The sequence below is a fragment of the Nelusetta ayraudi genome, unplaced genomic scaffold (genome assembly GCF_046127955.1).
Source record: "Nelusetta ayraudi isolate G7.1 ecotype Tasmania unplaced genomic scaffold, CSIRO-AGI_Nayr_v1 ptg000033l, whole genome shotgun sequence".
Lineage (NCBI taxonomy): Eukaryota > Metazoa > Chordata > Actinopteri > Tetraodontiformes > Monacanthidae > Nelusetta > Nelusetta ayraudi.
Window position 1 is genome coordinate 7200001 of NW_027466083.1, and position 15778 is coordinate 7215778.

The following is a 15778-nucleotide window of genomic DNA, read 5'->3' on the forward strand; positions in this document are numbered from 1 at the left end:
ATGTCTGAAAAACAACCTTGTGAGAGCGTCAAAACCTTTCAGCCACACTTGAGAGGTTTTCCGAAGTTTCGGCGTTTCCAGTACCAGTTTTTTATTGCGATATTTAGGTTTTGCGCAATTCTAGGGGTCATGGAAACGCAGCACAGATTATTACATTTCCTCTTATTCACAAAATGTGTTTCCACATTTACCCTTAAACTGTCTCCAAAACTGCCACAAGCGATTTGCCACTCAATTTGTCATTTCCCTCAGCTTTTCCATGTGCGACAAACTCGGCATAAAAACAGGGGGGACGGCAGCAGCCGGGCTGCTCTGAATTGAGAGGTGGTCAGAGGTCAGATTCCCTCAGCAGTGAGAGCGACATCCAAACCAGGAAGCGATCAGGATTTGACTCACTGCTCCTCCGTCGCTGGTCTTTGGCCTCAGCGCTCCTCGTCTTGTTCACACTGGGGCTGCGTTCACGACTGAATCGCTGTGCATAGTTTTTGGCCGCAGGGAAATTCTAGTTGTGGAGTAGCCGCAGAAATTGGTGCAAGTGCCGCAGAGGAGACACAGATATTAGCAGTAGAGTCTTGCCGTTGGTGTGGACCTGGATCACTCACACAATACGCTCCAGTTGACTTCGTCCTCCTTCGGATCAAATTTTAGTGATGTTGCCCACTGCAGCTTTAAAGGGATGAGAAAGGAACCTGCCACCCTTCTGGCTGAGGTGCAAACGTTTGCAAACCATTGCGTGCTTGACATCTTTCAGGGCCTTCACACAGTGAATGCTTAACTGGCAGGAAAACGTGAAATGTTGAAATGAAAAAAATCAAACATTTTGGCTGACAGATATTCACACGCTGCACCTTAATACATGCTGAATTTGCACCTCAAAAAATATCATATATCAGCAGCGGTGTAAAGGCCTGCAAAGATCAGCTCAGCCTAAACCGTGGCCTCGTGTGCTCCTCGACGACTTGAAAGCAGAATTTTCGAGCCGACGACTTGAATTTGGACTCGACGCTGTTGACTCGGTCCCGCCTCTGCAGAAACCAGAAGGCTCACTTCTTTTCTATCTGTTTTTGTTGTTGTTGTTTGTATTATTCTAACAACTTGACAAGAGCTACTAACCCCTGACCTTCACAGAATTCTGTCAGATGTCGGTTCCAGACTTTGTGTCCGTCTGTCTCTCTGTGTGTCTGTCTGACTGTCAGTCTCTTAATCTGTGTCTTAATTTCTGTCTGTGTTGTCTCTCTCTCTTGTGTTTGTCTGTGTGTGTGTGTGTGTGTGTGTGTGTGTGTGTGTGTGTGTGTGTGTCTGTGTGTCTGTATGTGTGTCTTCCTGTCGTCTCAGTGTTGCAGTCAGTCGGCCTGTTTACCTGTTGCCTGTTTTGCTTGTTTGAATGCCAATCTATCTATCTATCTATCTATCTATCTGTCTGTCTGTCTGTCTGTCTGTCTGTCTGTCTGTCTGTCTGTCTGAATTGCTGTTGTCAGTTAAAAAAAAATAAGACAAAAACAAATATTTTCTATTCATTATTAAAATATTTAAATTATGAACACACACCCAGGGATCATGATTGCAATGATGTATGATCATCTGCACGGCCATCTGAGGAAAAAAGAATAGAGCAAACGAATAGAGCAAGAACATCAAAGGTGGAGTTTGGCGATTTCATTTTTACCTGACGGCAGCATTTGGAAGTCGTGTTCTCCTCTCCCTGAGTTCCAGGCGCCAGTGTTTTAATCAGATGTTCCGTGAGGGAACATCTTGTTCGTGTTCTTTTTCGCTCCGTCTCAGCGTTTTCGCAGCCAACCCAGAGTCGCAGGGAAGGGAATTACTCCAAAGATGAGATTAACACATGAATGAAATCATTTGTATGTTTGAATGTAAGAAAATTAATCAAACTCAGTGTGTTAATGTGTGTGTGTGTGTGTGCGCGTGCGTGCGTGCGTGTAGTCTTCACAAGCGACTTCCAGCACCCTTCCCTGCTCGTCCCCTCATATGTGCGCACAAACTGGCATGAAACACAAAATCATTCGCTGTTTCTGAAAATTGAACACGACCGACTCGGGTTTTGTTGCCAGGCAACAGCGCGGCACGAAGCCACTTGAATGCTGATTACAGTCAACAGTCACCTTTTGTGCGTCGGACAAAAGAAAAAGGAGATAAAATGCTCCGCAGCAGACTGTGTCTCTGGGTTGACTCCAAGTTCTGCACTCCTTCACCTCCACCCATCCAACTCCATCAGCCAGCATCTGAGTTATGTTGCTGCTGCTGCTGCTGCTGCTGCTGCTGCTGCAGTTGTTTTAAAGTGCCGCTGTACTCGGTATGTGTCGAAGAGCGTTGTTCTAAAATGGCAGTGATACAACTTCTAATGACTCAGCAAAGACAAAACAAATCACAATCAGAAACATAAAATGCAAAAGTCTAGCTGTGAAAAAACAGTGACTATGACAGAAAAAAGCAAGATTCTGTCTGAGCATAACAGATATTGAAATCATTTTTTTCAAATAATTTGAATACTTAATAATGAAATAATTATTTTTCAAAAACAGATTTTGATTTTTAATGCTTTATTTTTTTATATTATAATATTATTCATTTCTAGTTTTCTAAACTTTTCGCCGCGCTCTTAAATGAGAATCTTCCTGTTTTGAAGTACTAATATGGATTTATAGCTCTCAGTTTTTCTACTGGATTGCTTTTTTATATTATCACACTCTTGAGAACAAAACTCTTCTTGTGCTACTGCTCTCACTCACACTGTTAATTCACGTCATTGTCTCTATGAACCGTCTGACTCTGTTTCATTACTTACATCGACATCCTCGACAGTGTTCAGCTATTATCCTCGCTGGTGTGTGAAGGAGGACGGCAGACAGGCTGTTGACAGCAAATTCCTTTCCTGAACAATGACTCAATTCGATCTGTCCGCATTTTTCAAGATGTCTAAAAGTTATCAACGTCCATCGTATTGTTTGTACCTGTTCCCCTGCACCTCAAATCCAGCAGGAAAGGAAATTCAGAGCTGGTTTTGTTTTTGTGCACAGCAAATGTTAGCTTAAATCTGTTAGCAATAGCCCAACTCTCTCACATTTTCATTTAGATTTATTTCTTCCTTCCTTCTCAACTGTAAGTGACACCGTTGTGCCACGTTCACATCTGGGCAAAGGCAAGTTGGTTGTGCACAACAGTCCATGGAGCGAATTGTTTTTGCTCACAGATGGAACGCTTTTTGCCTCTTCCTACCTGTTTCATCAATCATTCAATCAATCAAAACTTTATTTATATAGCACTTGTCTCAAAGTGCTTCACAGAAAAATAGAAACATAAATTCTGGCCTGCTGCTACTTTGTATTGCATGTTTGCATTTTCTCTGTCAGCCTGTTGTTCCTCCTTCATTCATCTGGTGACAAGTGGAAATGTCAATCGAGGTTTTGGTGCACAGTGGTCAGACTTTAGGCTACGTGTACGTATTCTGTCTCTCAACCCTGACAGTGGTAAAAACGTTGTGTTCCTTCACCAGTGAACCAAGGACAAGTTTCACAAGGAGAAACAAATACATTAGCTGTGCTCACCGTGATGGTGATTGTCTAGCATGTGACTCCTTAAGCTAATATTCTCCAGCATGTAACCACATCTTTACCGATGGCTGTCTCCCAAGTCTATCACTTTTTGGGTGAGCCACCAGAATAACCTCCTACAGAGAATCAAACTGTTCAGTATCCACAGGCAGGACAAGAAAGGAACTCTCGGGTCACATGAGATCAATGTACTTCTCTATTTGAAGGCCGAGAAACAACGTTTCTTCCCAGTCTTGGTTGAGAAGCAGCTCACTTGTCTCTTAGAGAACCGTGTGAGCTGAATGATCACGGCTGTGGCAGTGCACGTCGTAACCAGATGTATTGATGTTGTTGTCTTCACTCTGTCCGTCCTCACACTGGCATTAACGCCCAGTTCCCCTTCTGTCCCCCTATCACTATTGCCCCCCGTAGAAACCCTGTTAACTTGGCCGTTTTAAAACTGAACGAGCAGGGCCTGTTGGACAAATTGAAAAACAGATGGTGGTATGACAAGGGAGAGTGCGGCATCGGGGGAGGGGACTCCAAGGTCAGATCACCGTAACCCCCAACGGGTAACGACAGGCAATGGTACACGAGGGTAACCGGCAACAAAAACATAGCCTTTGGTGTCAGGTGTAAAAAAAAAAAAAAAACACACTCTAGACGACGCCACTGAGGTCCACAGTCGAGTGAAATGCAAACTGTTTCACCAAATATCTCCTGAATCTGCAACAAAATACAACAGCAAAATTAAACAAAAGCATCCATTGGATGTTCTCAATAGATTACAGGTTCAGACATTTCTGGTCCTCTGATGAAGACAGTGGCAGGTGATTGGGTATCACTGCAAGGTCGCTGAAAGTAGGTCACCCACATCTCTACAAAGACCTAAAGTCAATTTGACCCACATTACTGCTCGTCAGCAGTGGCGACACATCCTGCTGACTCACCATATTCGTCAAGCATCAGGTTTTTAGTGTGTCTTCAATTCTTGCCGGTTACCCAAAGTGATATAGTAATACACATCTCGCACCTAGGGAGTCAGGCCAAAACACGCTAGATGGAGTATTAACGCATATCACTTTTCACACGACCTCCAGAACTGTTGATTTTTTTTTGTGTCTGTGTGTGATTCTGTCTGTTTTTTCTTTGTTGGATTTTTGTTTTTTGTTTTTCATTCTGTGCTAGAAGTGTTCTCTGCAGCATACCTTACCGCTTTACCTCAAAGACATCTGTCGATCGAAGAGTATGAAAGTAAAATATGAAGAAATAATTGTTGCCACCGCAGCCCTGCTGCTGTAAAGCTCAACAATAACATAAGATAACATGGAGGTGCATAATGTTATTTATGTTATTCCCAACTTTCCCCCCTCCCCTCCCCTTCCTTTTGCTGTCATGGTTCTTTTTGAAGAATCCCAGTAAACCTAGCAGTACTGAAGCTCAATGAACAAGCCGTCTTAGACAAGTTGAAAAACAAGTGGTGGTATGACAAGGGGGAGTGTGGACACAAGGACCACGCCAGAAAGGTCAGTCTGTGAGGTCCCTCAGGGCCTGGACCCCCAACACATTTCTTGCCCCCCAACACATTTCTTGCCCCTCTGACCCGCAACCTCACCTGAACCCTCTTACCTCACCCATCAGACTCACACCTCAAAACAGCAAATGGCAGCAGTTACACTCCAAAAGGAAAAAAGCTTTTGCAGGCTTTTTGATTTAAAGTGAGTACGTCGTGACGTGATGATTGATCAAACTGGAATCAGCAAATTGTTCTTAAAGCTGTCGAAGTTAAGCATTACTTGGTTGGCAAGATCCATAAGGTCTAAAAATTTGGTTGGTACCACTTAATTCTTTGACAGCATCGCCAAATGCATTTATGCTGAAATATACTCGACATCACCTGTCCACACACCAAACTTGGCAATACCACTAAACATCCCCAGAGAGCAGGGTTGAGCACCGTAGCCCATAATTCAAACTAAATTAGAAAAACAACAAAACAAAGTTCAATATTTGTTTGTGTGTGTATGTATGAGTATAAATATATACTAAATTACATTACAACAAACAAAATGTTTACATTTCACAAATTTAATAAAAGAAAAATAGATTTGTTTGGAAAAGAAAACATATTCCGGTCGTTTCCAAACATTTGAACTTGTTCGTAATATGATTAAAGGTTTTGTGAATTTAAATAATCTTTGCAGTCAGCAACTTTTTTTCTTTTTGGAGTGTAACACTGCTGCCCGGCTGACCCATCTGAAGAGCTGGAGGATAAGCGAAAGACAGTTTGAACATATTTTAATTTATTTTAATTCCTTGTGGTAGGTGAAAAACTCACGGCTCTCTGAGCGAAGTCAACTCACCTTCTACAGAACATTTATTCAATTCTTTATTTATTTTACAAACTCTGGCTACAGTCAGATAAATGCATGAAATTTGATGAGAAAATGAGCCGGGCAGCTTTAGGCTACTCCAACGAAGCAGACTTGGTGGAGATAAGGGATTTTTCATGTCTGCAGATCAGTTGATTTTTTTTTCAGAGGCTTTTCTCTGCTCAGCCGTCCTTCTGTTCTCCAGAATAATCTGTGGTCAGCTCAGTTCTCGAGAAGCAGTCGCAGACAGACAGACGGACAGACCCTACTGGAAAATAGGACTTTTTACATCACTTTTTGGCACCCCTTTCTTCCAGTGCCACACTTAGATCTTTTAATGATAATCTTCAGACTGACTAACTGATTGAAAGCCCAACTGGAAGTCCAACTAGGGTTTTATATTTCTTTTATTCTACTCAGTTAAGTTCTCCACATTTGTCCAGCCTGAGCTACACCTGTGTTGGCAACTGGGAGCTTCAGAGTTGCATAATTTTAAAAAGTCAGAAAACATTAGTTTACATTAGTGAGTTGGGATACTTTCGGCAGAATTTAGTCTTTAAAATCAAAGAGAAACTGTGTTAGTCGGTGGGTTAGTGCAGTGTTTATTTATTTTTTTGTCTTGTTTTGTTTTTTTGTTTTCTAAAGGCTGATTGTCATTCTTTGCTCCTTAAAAGAGGAGCAAAGAATGACAATGTCCATTTCTGATAAAAACCTACAGCAGAATCTGCGTTAATTGCTAACTATCGGTTAGCTGTAGCTAGGCTCACTGTCACTTCCTGTGTTCTTTCTTTGTCTTATTTTGTAATTATTTTTGTATTTTTTAAGAGCAGTTTTCAGCCATCGATCCTGTTGTGTTCGGAACAACTCAAAGGAAATTAGAGGTAGAACTAGTTGTGCCAGTGGTCGAACTAGTAATGCAAGAGGTAGACATAGTGGTAAAACTATAGTACTAATGGTGACTCAGCACTACGAGTGACTGTCACTTGAGCTTTTCAAGACCACCCACCCAAAGTATCATCAGCAGTCGTCATGCGTTGCCAGGCTACAGTTTCAATGTGACAGATGCAACCCTGAAGCTCCAAGTTGCCCCTGAGGACTTTGTTGCCACTGTAAACTGCTGTGGGCTGAGACTAATCACTCGAACCAACCCCCAAAACTCTCCAGTTTACGTAAGTTACAGCAAAGATCCTCTTCAGAGTTACATCTTTTGTTGTGTATCCAAGATGTAAAAAGTCACATTTTCAAAACTCTTTCTCCACGATGCTCTCTCTCTCCCACCTGGTACCCTGTGTCTCTCTACCTTTATCTCTCTCTCACACACACAGACACACACATACTCTTTCTCTCACTCTCTCTCTGTCTGTTTACGGCTGCTGACCAACAGTTAATGAAAGTGAAATCACTCCCTTCCCTCTGCTCTGCACACACAAACACACACACACACACACACACACACTCAGACAATGCAATGTTTTTGCCTCCAATCTGTCATGTGCCTCCTGTTTTCTTAGTGCACTGCAGACTAACAGACTAGCAGACCAGCAGAAAGTGGTCAATGTGTCCTCAGTTTGGCAGTAAAATGAAGAGAAAGTATCCAGCACCAAACACATTCCAGCCAGGTAGAGTGTGTGGTGGGACAACTTGCACAACTTGGACTAAATTCCATCGTGTTGGTGCTAAATTCTTATGTAAATGAAAGAGGTTGTGGTTGGTTGTCAGGAGTAGAAACTTCAGGGTCCCACTGCGGATCAACCGTTAATATTTGGGAAATATTCTGGCCTGAGGAAAGTTTTACGTGGTAAAAAAAAAATTCCAGGGCTTCAGTCACATATGAAGGCCGTTGTTAAATGAGCACCACTGTGATGCTGCCGCTCTCGACAAGGTGGGAAAAGGAAGGAAAAGGTTTGTTCAAGTCTAAAAATGTGGTTGGCCTCAGAGTAACATGACAGTTTGGAGAGAAAAACCTGCTCGATGAATTCCCCCGACCCCAGAACACCTGCTGATGATGAGACATCGCGCCCACTTTTCTTTTTCTTTTTTTCTTTTTTGGAAGCGTGCATGCTCTTTGGATGAGATAGCCAAGTCCCGCCCAGCAGAAGCCATGAGACGCACGTGACGAAGTCACAGCAAACCCTGAAGACACTGACTTGTTGACCAATCAGCTTTTTCTCAGAAGACACAGCCTTCCTTGATATTTTGCTGCTGAATGAGAATAGGGAAAATATTTTCAATTAGTTTTCTTTGCTCTGTCGGTGTGCATGATGCTGCATGTTTCAGATTATCCTCAACGGCTGTGACACTGAAGGAAATTTTTCCCTTGAAATCCTCCAAAACATTGGATACAACATTGGATTGAAACAATCTGTAGCATGGCAAAAATGTGACTTTTCTAATTTGCCATATCAAGTCTTTCTCTGATCAGTATCATCTTTGAACAAACGGTTGGTCTGTTGTCTCTTCATCACAGCCTTTGACGGATGGAAAATTTTGTTTTTGCTTCTTTTTTATTGATTAGTCAGAAAAAAGCATAATGTTTGACCTACCAGTTGAACTGTGACGATGTCACGACTCGCTGTGCCACTATTGGTTGTCCCTGACCCCCGATCTGCGCTGACAGGACAAGACGAGCGCACTCAGTCTGAGCAACGTGGCGGGAGTCTTCTACATCCTGATTGGAGGACTGGGGCTGGCCATGCTGGTGGCTCTGGTCGAGTTCTGCTACAAGTCACGACTGGAGTCGCGGAGAATGAAGGTGAGTCCGAACAGGCCAACTGTGTCTGAACAGAAAAGTTTAATGATGTCTTTACTCGTACGGCACCTTGGAGACATAGAGCATAAAATGAAGCCAAAGTTAATCTGGCCGCTGTATCAGAGCAAAGACGAGCTAAACTGAAATCTGTTCCTGAGGCAACGATGGAAACCATGGTGAAAACGCAAGTGCTTAATGCAAGCGCGTACAATAATGTGAAAGACGCGTTCCTTTAAACTCTGACTCTTTAATACCAAACAAATGACTCTGGCTAAGAGCTTGACTCGTCTTCGAAAGAGCGCAGAGGCAGGGGAAGCGTCTCCAGCTTTGTTGCTGAGGCGAGGACGCTGCCTCAGAGGTGTTGGAGAGAATGAACGTGGGGATTCATCGTCCCCCATCCTTGCTGTGACTGCTGACGGCAGGCGGGCTAACAGCGAGGGAGCGTGGGAGCCTCACAGGCCGGGTACAGGATATTAACTCTGGATCCACATCATTAGTTTCACTGAGAGGAGACACACAGCCGGAGCTCTGCTCTGCTCTGCCAGTCTCGGGGACGTTGGCTACACCTGCATGTTTAGTGTGCAGGTGGTTGCTCAAACCATCACCGGCAGCACAAAGAGAACACAGCTAATATAACGTTAGCATGATGTAGTGTGGAAACAGCGCTACGGCTTGAGGACCAGACTACGGGGGAATGGAAGGGACGAAAGGCTTGCGATTAAAAATGAGCATGTTGTGTCTTGTATTTAATCTCATTGCAACTGACGCGTTCATGCTGACAGCCCTTTTTAAAGGTAGTTTGCTGTGGAAAAAAAAAGAAAAGAAACAGATGCTCGACATCCAGGATCACCGAATGAATTTAAAAATCACCAGGACACCCAGACTCATTAACAAAGACAGCTGAGCCTTCAGCAGATACTGGGGCTTTACCATGTCAGGCCAGGTCCAGGCTCTTGCCAGTTCCCTTGGCCCACTAGCATCGTACATTGGTTCCCAGGCCAGAGATCTGGGGGTGATCATCGACGGGGCGCTTAAGTTGGACAAACAGGTCAGCTCTGTCATCAGGGCTAGCTTTTTTCAGCTTTGGCTTTTATGTCATGTCAAGCCTTATTTGAGAAGAGCTGACCTGGAAAGGGTTGTCCACGCCTTTATCTCTTCGCCTTTGGACTACTGTAATTCCCTGTACGTCGGCATCAACCAATCAGAACTGAACCTTCTTGTGCAGAACGCTGAAGCTCGTCTCTTAACTGGCACGAAGATACAAGAGCGCATCACGCCGGGCATCTCCTCACTACACTGGCTTCCTGTTAGCTACAGGATTGATTAAGATTCTTTTATTTGTTTTTAAGTCCCTATATAATTTGGCTCCTGAATATCTAAAGGGCCTCATTAAGGTGCATCGACTGACTAGGGACCTGAGGTCAGCTGACCAGATGCTCCTAGACGTCCCTCGATCTCTCCTGAAAACAAGAGCAGATTTTTGGCTGAATTTAGTCACCTGCTGAACATCTTTATCTGTTCTTTTAATGTCACTGTTTTTACTGTTGTTGCTTTTCTCATCTGTTGTTTGTTGTTGATTTTATTCTGTAAAGCACTTTGGTCAGCCATTGGCTTTGAAGTGTGCTATATAAATAAACCTGACATTGACAATTACATTGACATCAGATGGCAGCACTGGTGTCAGGCGTACCGTTCCCTTTAGCCGAGGAGCTCTGAAGTTTTCACTTAGGTAAACTACATTTCTGCCTTCTTTTTCCTCCACCCGTATCCCGCAGGAGCTCATCGACGCCGCCATGAGGAGCACCAGCCTCAGTGCGATGGTGGGAGGCGGAGGAGGAGGACGCGGAGCCGCCATGGTGGGCGGTTTCGGGGGAGGCGGGGTGGCGTCGGGGCTCGGCGGCGAGAACGGCCGCGTGGTGGCGCACGATTTCCCCAAAGTGGGAGCTCAGGGTTTGCCCTGCATGAGCAAAACTGCCGGACTCGGTCTGTCCTCCACGGGCATGTGACCGCGACGGAGGCTCTTGATTGGACAAAACGTTCCCATTTGGTTAGCCTGTCTGTTGATAGGGGGATGAGGGGAAAGTAAGACGGAGGAAAAGGAGCCTTGAAAGAGGAGGACGGACAATAAATAGGAGACGGGGAAGTAAAAGGAGAAAACAGATGATAGAAGAGAAGTTATAGATTAATGCATCAGAGGATTGCAGAGGATTTCAACAGAGGCTGGACAAACAACTCGGAGCTTTGATAAACCAAGGGCACCTGAAGTGGATCCAAAAATCAAACTAATGCAAGCACTGAGCAGATTTTTTCTTCTTTTTTTTTTTTTAAAGACAAAGCATCACAAGCTCGACTCGCTCTCTTCTGCAATAAAACAACCGAGGAGATTACCTGTTTTTCTTTTTCAAGAAGAACTCTTCAATGCACCGCCTCTCCAGCGGCGCAGCACGAACACTGGAGGCTTTGTCACCGTCACCAGTAAACATCCGACGACGTCGAACAAGAGCATGTCAGACAAACACCCGTGTCAGTTATGATGAAAAGAATTTTACTGTATTAGCTGCCGCCATTATCACATGGTTGGTGTTTTTCATTTTCCTTCAGGAGTATTTCTATTCTGAGTATTTTGTTGCAAATGTCAGTGTGCGATGTTTCCTGAAAATTGTACAAAAAAAAGTTAACAAATTAGGAAAAGTCTCATCAACAGACAAAATGTCTGAAAGTGAGAAAATACTTAAAACTTGCTAAAAGTTAAAATGTCGTGTTATTTTATCAGATTTTCTTTTTTACACCCTGCCACAAAAGGTCGACTTCTGCGGCATCAAAATGATCCATATAGTCACTGAGATGACCTCTCTTCAGTTTTATTCCCCCAGGATTCATTTTGTTTCCTCATGTTTACGAATGAGAGAGCAGCTCCGAAAACACAACGTCCACATGATCACACACAACGCCGTGAGCTTCAGCTGTATTCTGATTTTTTAAGATAAGTGTCATATTCTTGGGGATGTGTTGACTTATATCTGGTAGGACATTATCATGAGGCCTTCTTCTCCTTTATCTGTCACTAATTTTATATACAAATATATGATATATATAGACAAAAATACAGGACAGTAGCACAAAGTGTTCACAGAGTAAAAGACACAGTTTGTAAAATGGGAGATGAGATGATTGTGGAAATGCAACCCAAAGTGTTCCAGCGAGATGTGTTTAACTATTTTTGTGCTGTTTTATTTTCATGTTTTTTTTTTTCTCAAGCTCACTCTCAGAGTTAACAGGGTGATTTTGCTTGCACTGGTGTGCTGCAGCTTTAACGGTGCACAGCTGACAGAACATGAATCTAAAAATTACATGAAAAATGTAATTTTACTGTTGTTACCAAGTCGTAGACCTTGCTTGTGTCCTTCTCTCCAACTCAAACTATTGCACTGTCACCCCAGAGGCTCAGAGTGGAATTACAAGGCAAGACAGGCAGATAGACTTTGTGACATGAAACTGCCACATGACGAACACATGACTGCTTTTTATACTTCCGACCCAATGCTCCAATCAGGAGCAATGTGTTCATATTACAGTCTGAAGGCCACCTGTGCAAGACAACACCTGTTAATGTTGTTGTTGTTTTTTTGGATCAGTTTTTTTTTTTTTTTTACCTGATTCTTCTGTTTGTGTTAATTTGGGTCTTTTTCTTTTTCTTACATTCAGATTGGTTCCTCTATTTAATAAAGCCTGTGACATTCTACCAAGTGTTGCACTTCAACAGCAACGTGGTGTGAATTTGTCTTTGCAGTCACGTCGTTCTCGACAGTATGTGGTAGGAATCAGCAGTGTCTTTATTTAGGCCCGGCTGGTTTTCAAAACTGCAGAGGTTTTTTTTCTTCTCCCTGCTAAACGAGTTAACAGAGTTGGGTTGAATTTTAAAACCAGCTTCTGCTTGCAGCACCAGCAGCGCCGTTCAGAATATTTTTCTCATCTGTCATGTTATGAAAGCTCGTGAAATCATTTGTTGTCTCCCGAAAGCCTCGGGGCGACACCAGATGGGAGGTTAAATCAGATTTTATCTCACATTCGTATCTCTACATGAGATGCATTAGAACTTCTTATTTCTAGTCTATTGATGAGAGCAGAAAAAGGAAGGAAAAAAAATCCTCCTTCTGAGGAGCAACGCGGCACCCGTCAGGCAACCAATATCCAGTCTGTACCCGCTTTAATTTTCTGCCGTTATCTGGCGTGACAAATCGCCAGAAATGGCACTTCAGCTGCAGAGGAGCGACCAGCAGAAAGAGATGTGAGTGTCAGTGAAGAAAAAAAAATTGAACTTTTATGTAAATTACAAAAACTGGAACAGTGGCTGAAAAACGGATTGCAGAGAAATACAATTAATGCAGATGAATTTGGAGTTGCGTCTGTCCATTAGAAAGGCTGCCAAATTGCACCAAAACAAAGAGTTATTGAAAAAGGCTGCTGTGCAAAGAGAAGAAGAGCATCGAAATAACCAAGAATTGATTTCAGAACAGCTTTCATAGCCCCCCCCCCCCCCCACCACCACCAAGTTCCCTCTTCACCGAAAAACTCGCCAAACAATCTGGTTTTATAGCAAGTGTGGGACCTGCACACGCTCGCTAAATATCAGACATAGGTAGATGTCTTACACGAAGCAACTCGTTTCAAAAAAGAGAAAAGTGCAGCCAAACCTCCGTTTCCGCCCACAACTCGTCGTTGCGGTAACGTTTTAAGCAGTTGCAGACTCCGGGAGACTTTGTGGAGCACAAGGGGCCTTTTTTCAAAATGATATGTTCCATGCCGAAAAAACTTCACAGAGAGAGAACAGTGTAGCTGTGAGGCCTGGGGGACTCTTGCCTCCATTTCTTCCTTTTATATTTCTTTTGCTTTTATTGATCCGTCTCCGGCTGCTGCCTTAATTTCCCGCCGAAACGCCAACTGCCAGCACAAACCCCTCATCATCGCCTAGGAAACTTTCAGCCCCCTCCCTCTCTCGCATCTTACACTCCTTGTTTCTCATCATTAGCTTCTGTCCCCCCTCTCCCTCCACCCAGCTTGCTCAAGACATTTCATCGAGTGGCTGTGTTGTCCGGAGGGAGGAGGGTCGTATTACATGACGCCTCATTACTCCCCCCAGCAGCGAGGGGGACTGGAAACAGCGGGGCCTGAAAGCAAAGCTGACAATTAGCCCCAGAAAAAGGCCCTGATTAGGAGTTTGTGGCCCATTACCTTCCACTAGAAACTTCTAGAAGAGTGGCAATAACGACAGGGATTGGATCCCTGAGGGGGGCAAACACCAGACCGTCGAGAGAACACGAGAGAGCTCTGAGACAGATGCCAGAAAACACCCTGCTAGTGTCTGAAAGTGGAAGAACAGTTCAGGAGCCAGACTTTTGGGGTTTTGCCACAATTACCCACAAAATAACCTCATCTATTTGCAACTGCCGTGCCACCGCTTCACGTTCATCAAAGAAATATGGTCACTGAAGCACAACATACGTCAAGCAGTCCTACTGAACTGAGCTGAATACACCACATTCTCACCTGTCCATCCATCCATCAATTTTCTGTCACTGATTTTCCTGCTCTCAAGGTCACTGGATGCTGGTTGCTGCTTTATCACAGTGCCAACACATACATACAGACAAACTACCATCCACACTCACACTCACGGAAAAGAGGAGAGAACACACCAAAGAAGGACTTTGTCCCGTATTCTAGAGCCCTCACACCAATCGTTTTCTGAAATTCTCTCCCAATCACACGTTTGGAAGGGCACAAAACCAAGGCAACCTGAATGGATGGATGAATGGATGGCTGGATAGAATTTGGTGCATCAAACCAACACAGAGGAACTAGCACTGGCCAACCAAACTGGACAGTGTGCGTGCTTGCGTGCATGTGTTAAATCTCACAGTCCATGTTCAGAAGGGGAAATTACAGTTTTCATCACAATACTAATCACACACTTACAGGAGCGTGCCCGAGCTGACACACAAACACTGGAAAACGCAGTGGCGCAATGTGGGATTAGAATCAGGCTGACGAGCCGAAGCAGATTGGTGGATGTGCTGGAGAGTGTCGCAGGAAGCCGAAGCGGAAGCCGGCTTTTGTGCTTCCACGTCGCCGAGAGGATTACGGGGCTTTAAAAATGACCATCAAACACGGACGCGAGTGGAAGCGGTGGAGACTAGCTGATTGGCTGTCAGGGAATCAACAAAAAGCCAATCAAAGGGTGCAAAATGTAATTATGTCTCCGGGTTTTGTGCGGAGAGGGACGTTATCAGCAAAGGCAGATAGAGTCGAGATTATTCAGACGCTTCGCGCCAGAAAAGGCGACGCTCATCAGACACGTCACGGTGGCAACAAAAATGAGAGAGGGAAGCTAATTTCACATCCAGTCGGCCACTGTTAACAAACAACAGGGATGCGTGTAGAGATGGAAACAAAATTATGTTCAAAAGCCAGTCAATCAATTACAGTTTTTCTCAATTGTTTACACACATTTTCTGAAAGCGTGCCTCTCAGAACTCTCCACAGAAATCAAAACACACACACACACACACACACACAATGGGCAAAAACCCTGAATTAACCTGCAAAATGAAACTTTCACAACGTTATTTCTTCTCAAAATGGTATTTTGTTTTCAAGTGAGACACAAACCATCATATGGATAGACACCCGTTGAACACTGATGCACTCAATGTAAAACACTATGATGAATGGAAAACACTTTCACTCCTTTCATCATGACTTTTTTTCTTCAGTGTTACACTTACGACAGACAGTGCATACACCAGTGTGTTGTAAAATATTTTGGAATATTGTTTTTATGCCCAGAACACATAAATACATGGTAACCAATATATTTTATTTTCCCCACAAAAACATGTGCACGGTGTACATCCCAACCAACAAGTTTCACATACAGTGATCTTCTTGATCCACTGTATACATTTACAGTTGTTGTTGTTTTTAAAATGGTGCTTCCTCTCTTCTGTTTCAGTCAGGCCACAGCACCTCTTCCACATGACAAGCAATGTTTTCCCTGGCAAAGCAGTGGGGAAAATATCGCCTAGAAAAGGGAATCCAGCCATGAAAAG

The 15778-nt window shown here is 43.7% G+C and overlaps 1 protein-coding gene across 3 annotated transcripts in view; it reads left to right on the forward strand.

The window, feature by feature from the left end:
- Positions 1 to 11750, forward strand: part of LOC142892006 (glutamate receptor 1-like) — a 43674-nt gene extending 31924 nt beyond the window's left edge. The window contains exons 16-18 of one of the 3 annotated variants that reach the window (XM_076032003.1): positions 3981 to 4095; positions 8538 to 8672; positions 10445 to 11750. In XM_076032003.1, the coding sequence (XP_075888118.1) occupies positions 3981 to 4095; positions 8538 to 8672; positions 10445 to 10675 (481 nt within the window). In that variant the 3' untranslated portion in view covers positions 10676 to 11750. Of the gene's footprint in view, positions 1 to 3980; positions 4096 to 4959; positions 5075 to 8537; positions 8673 to 10444 lie in introns of all 3 variants that reach the window. The other 2 variants (XM_076032004.1, XR_012927357.1) reach the window with 2 other exon arrangements.
- Positions 11751 to 15778: the final 4028 nt, after the last annotated feature.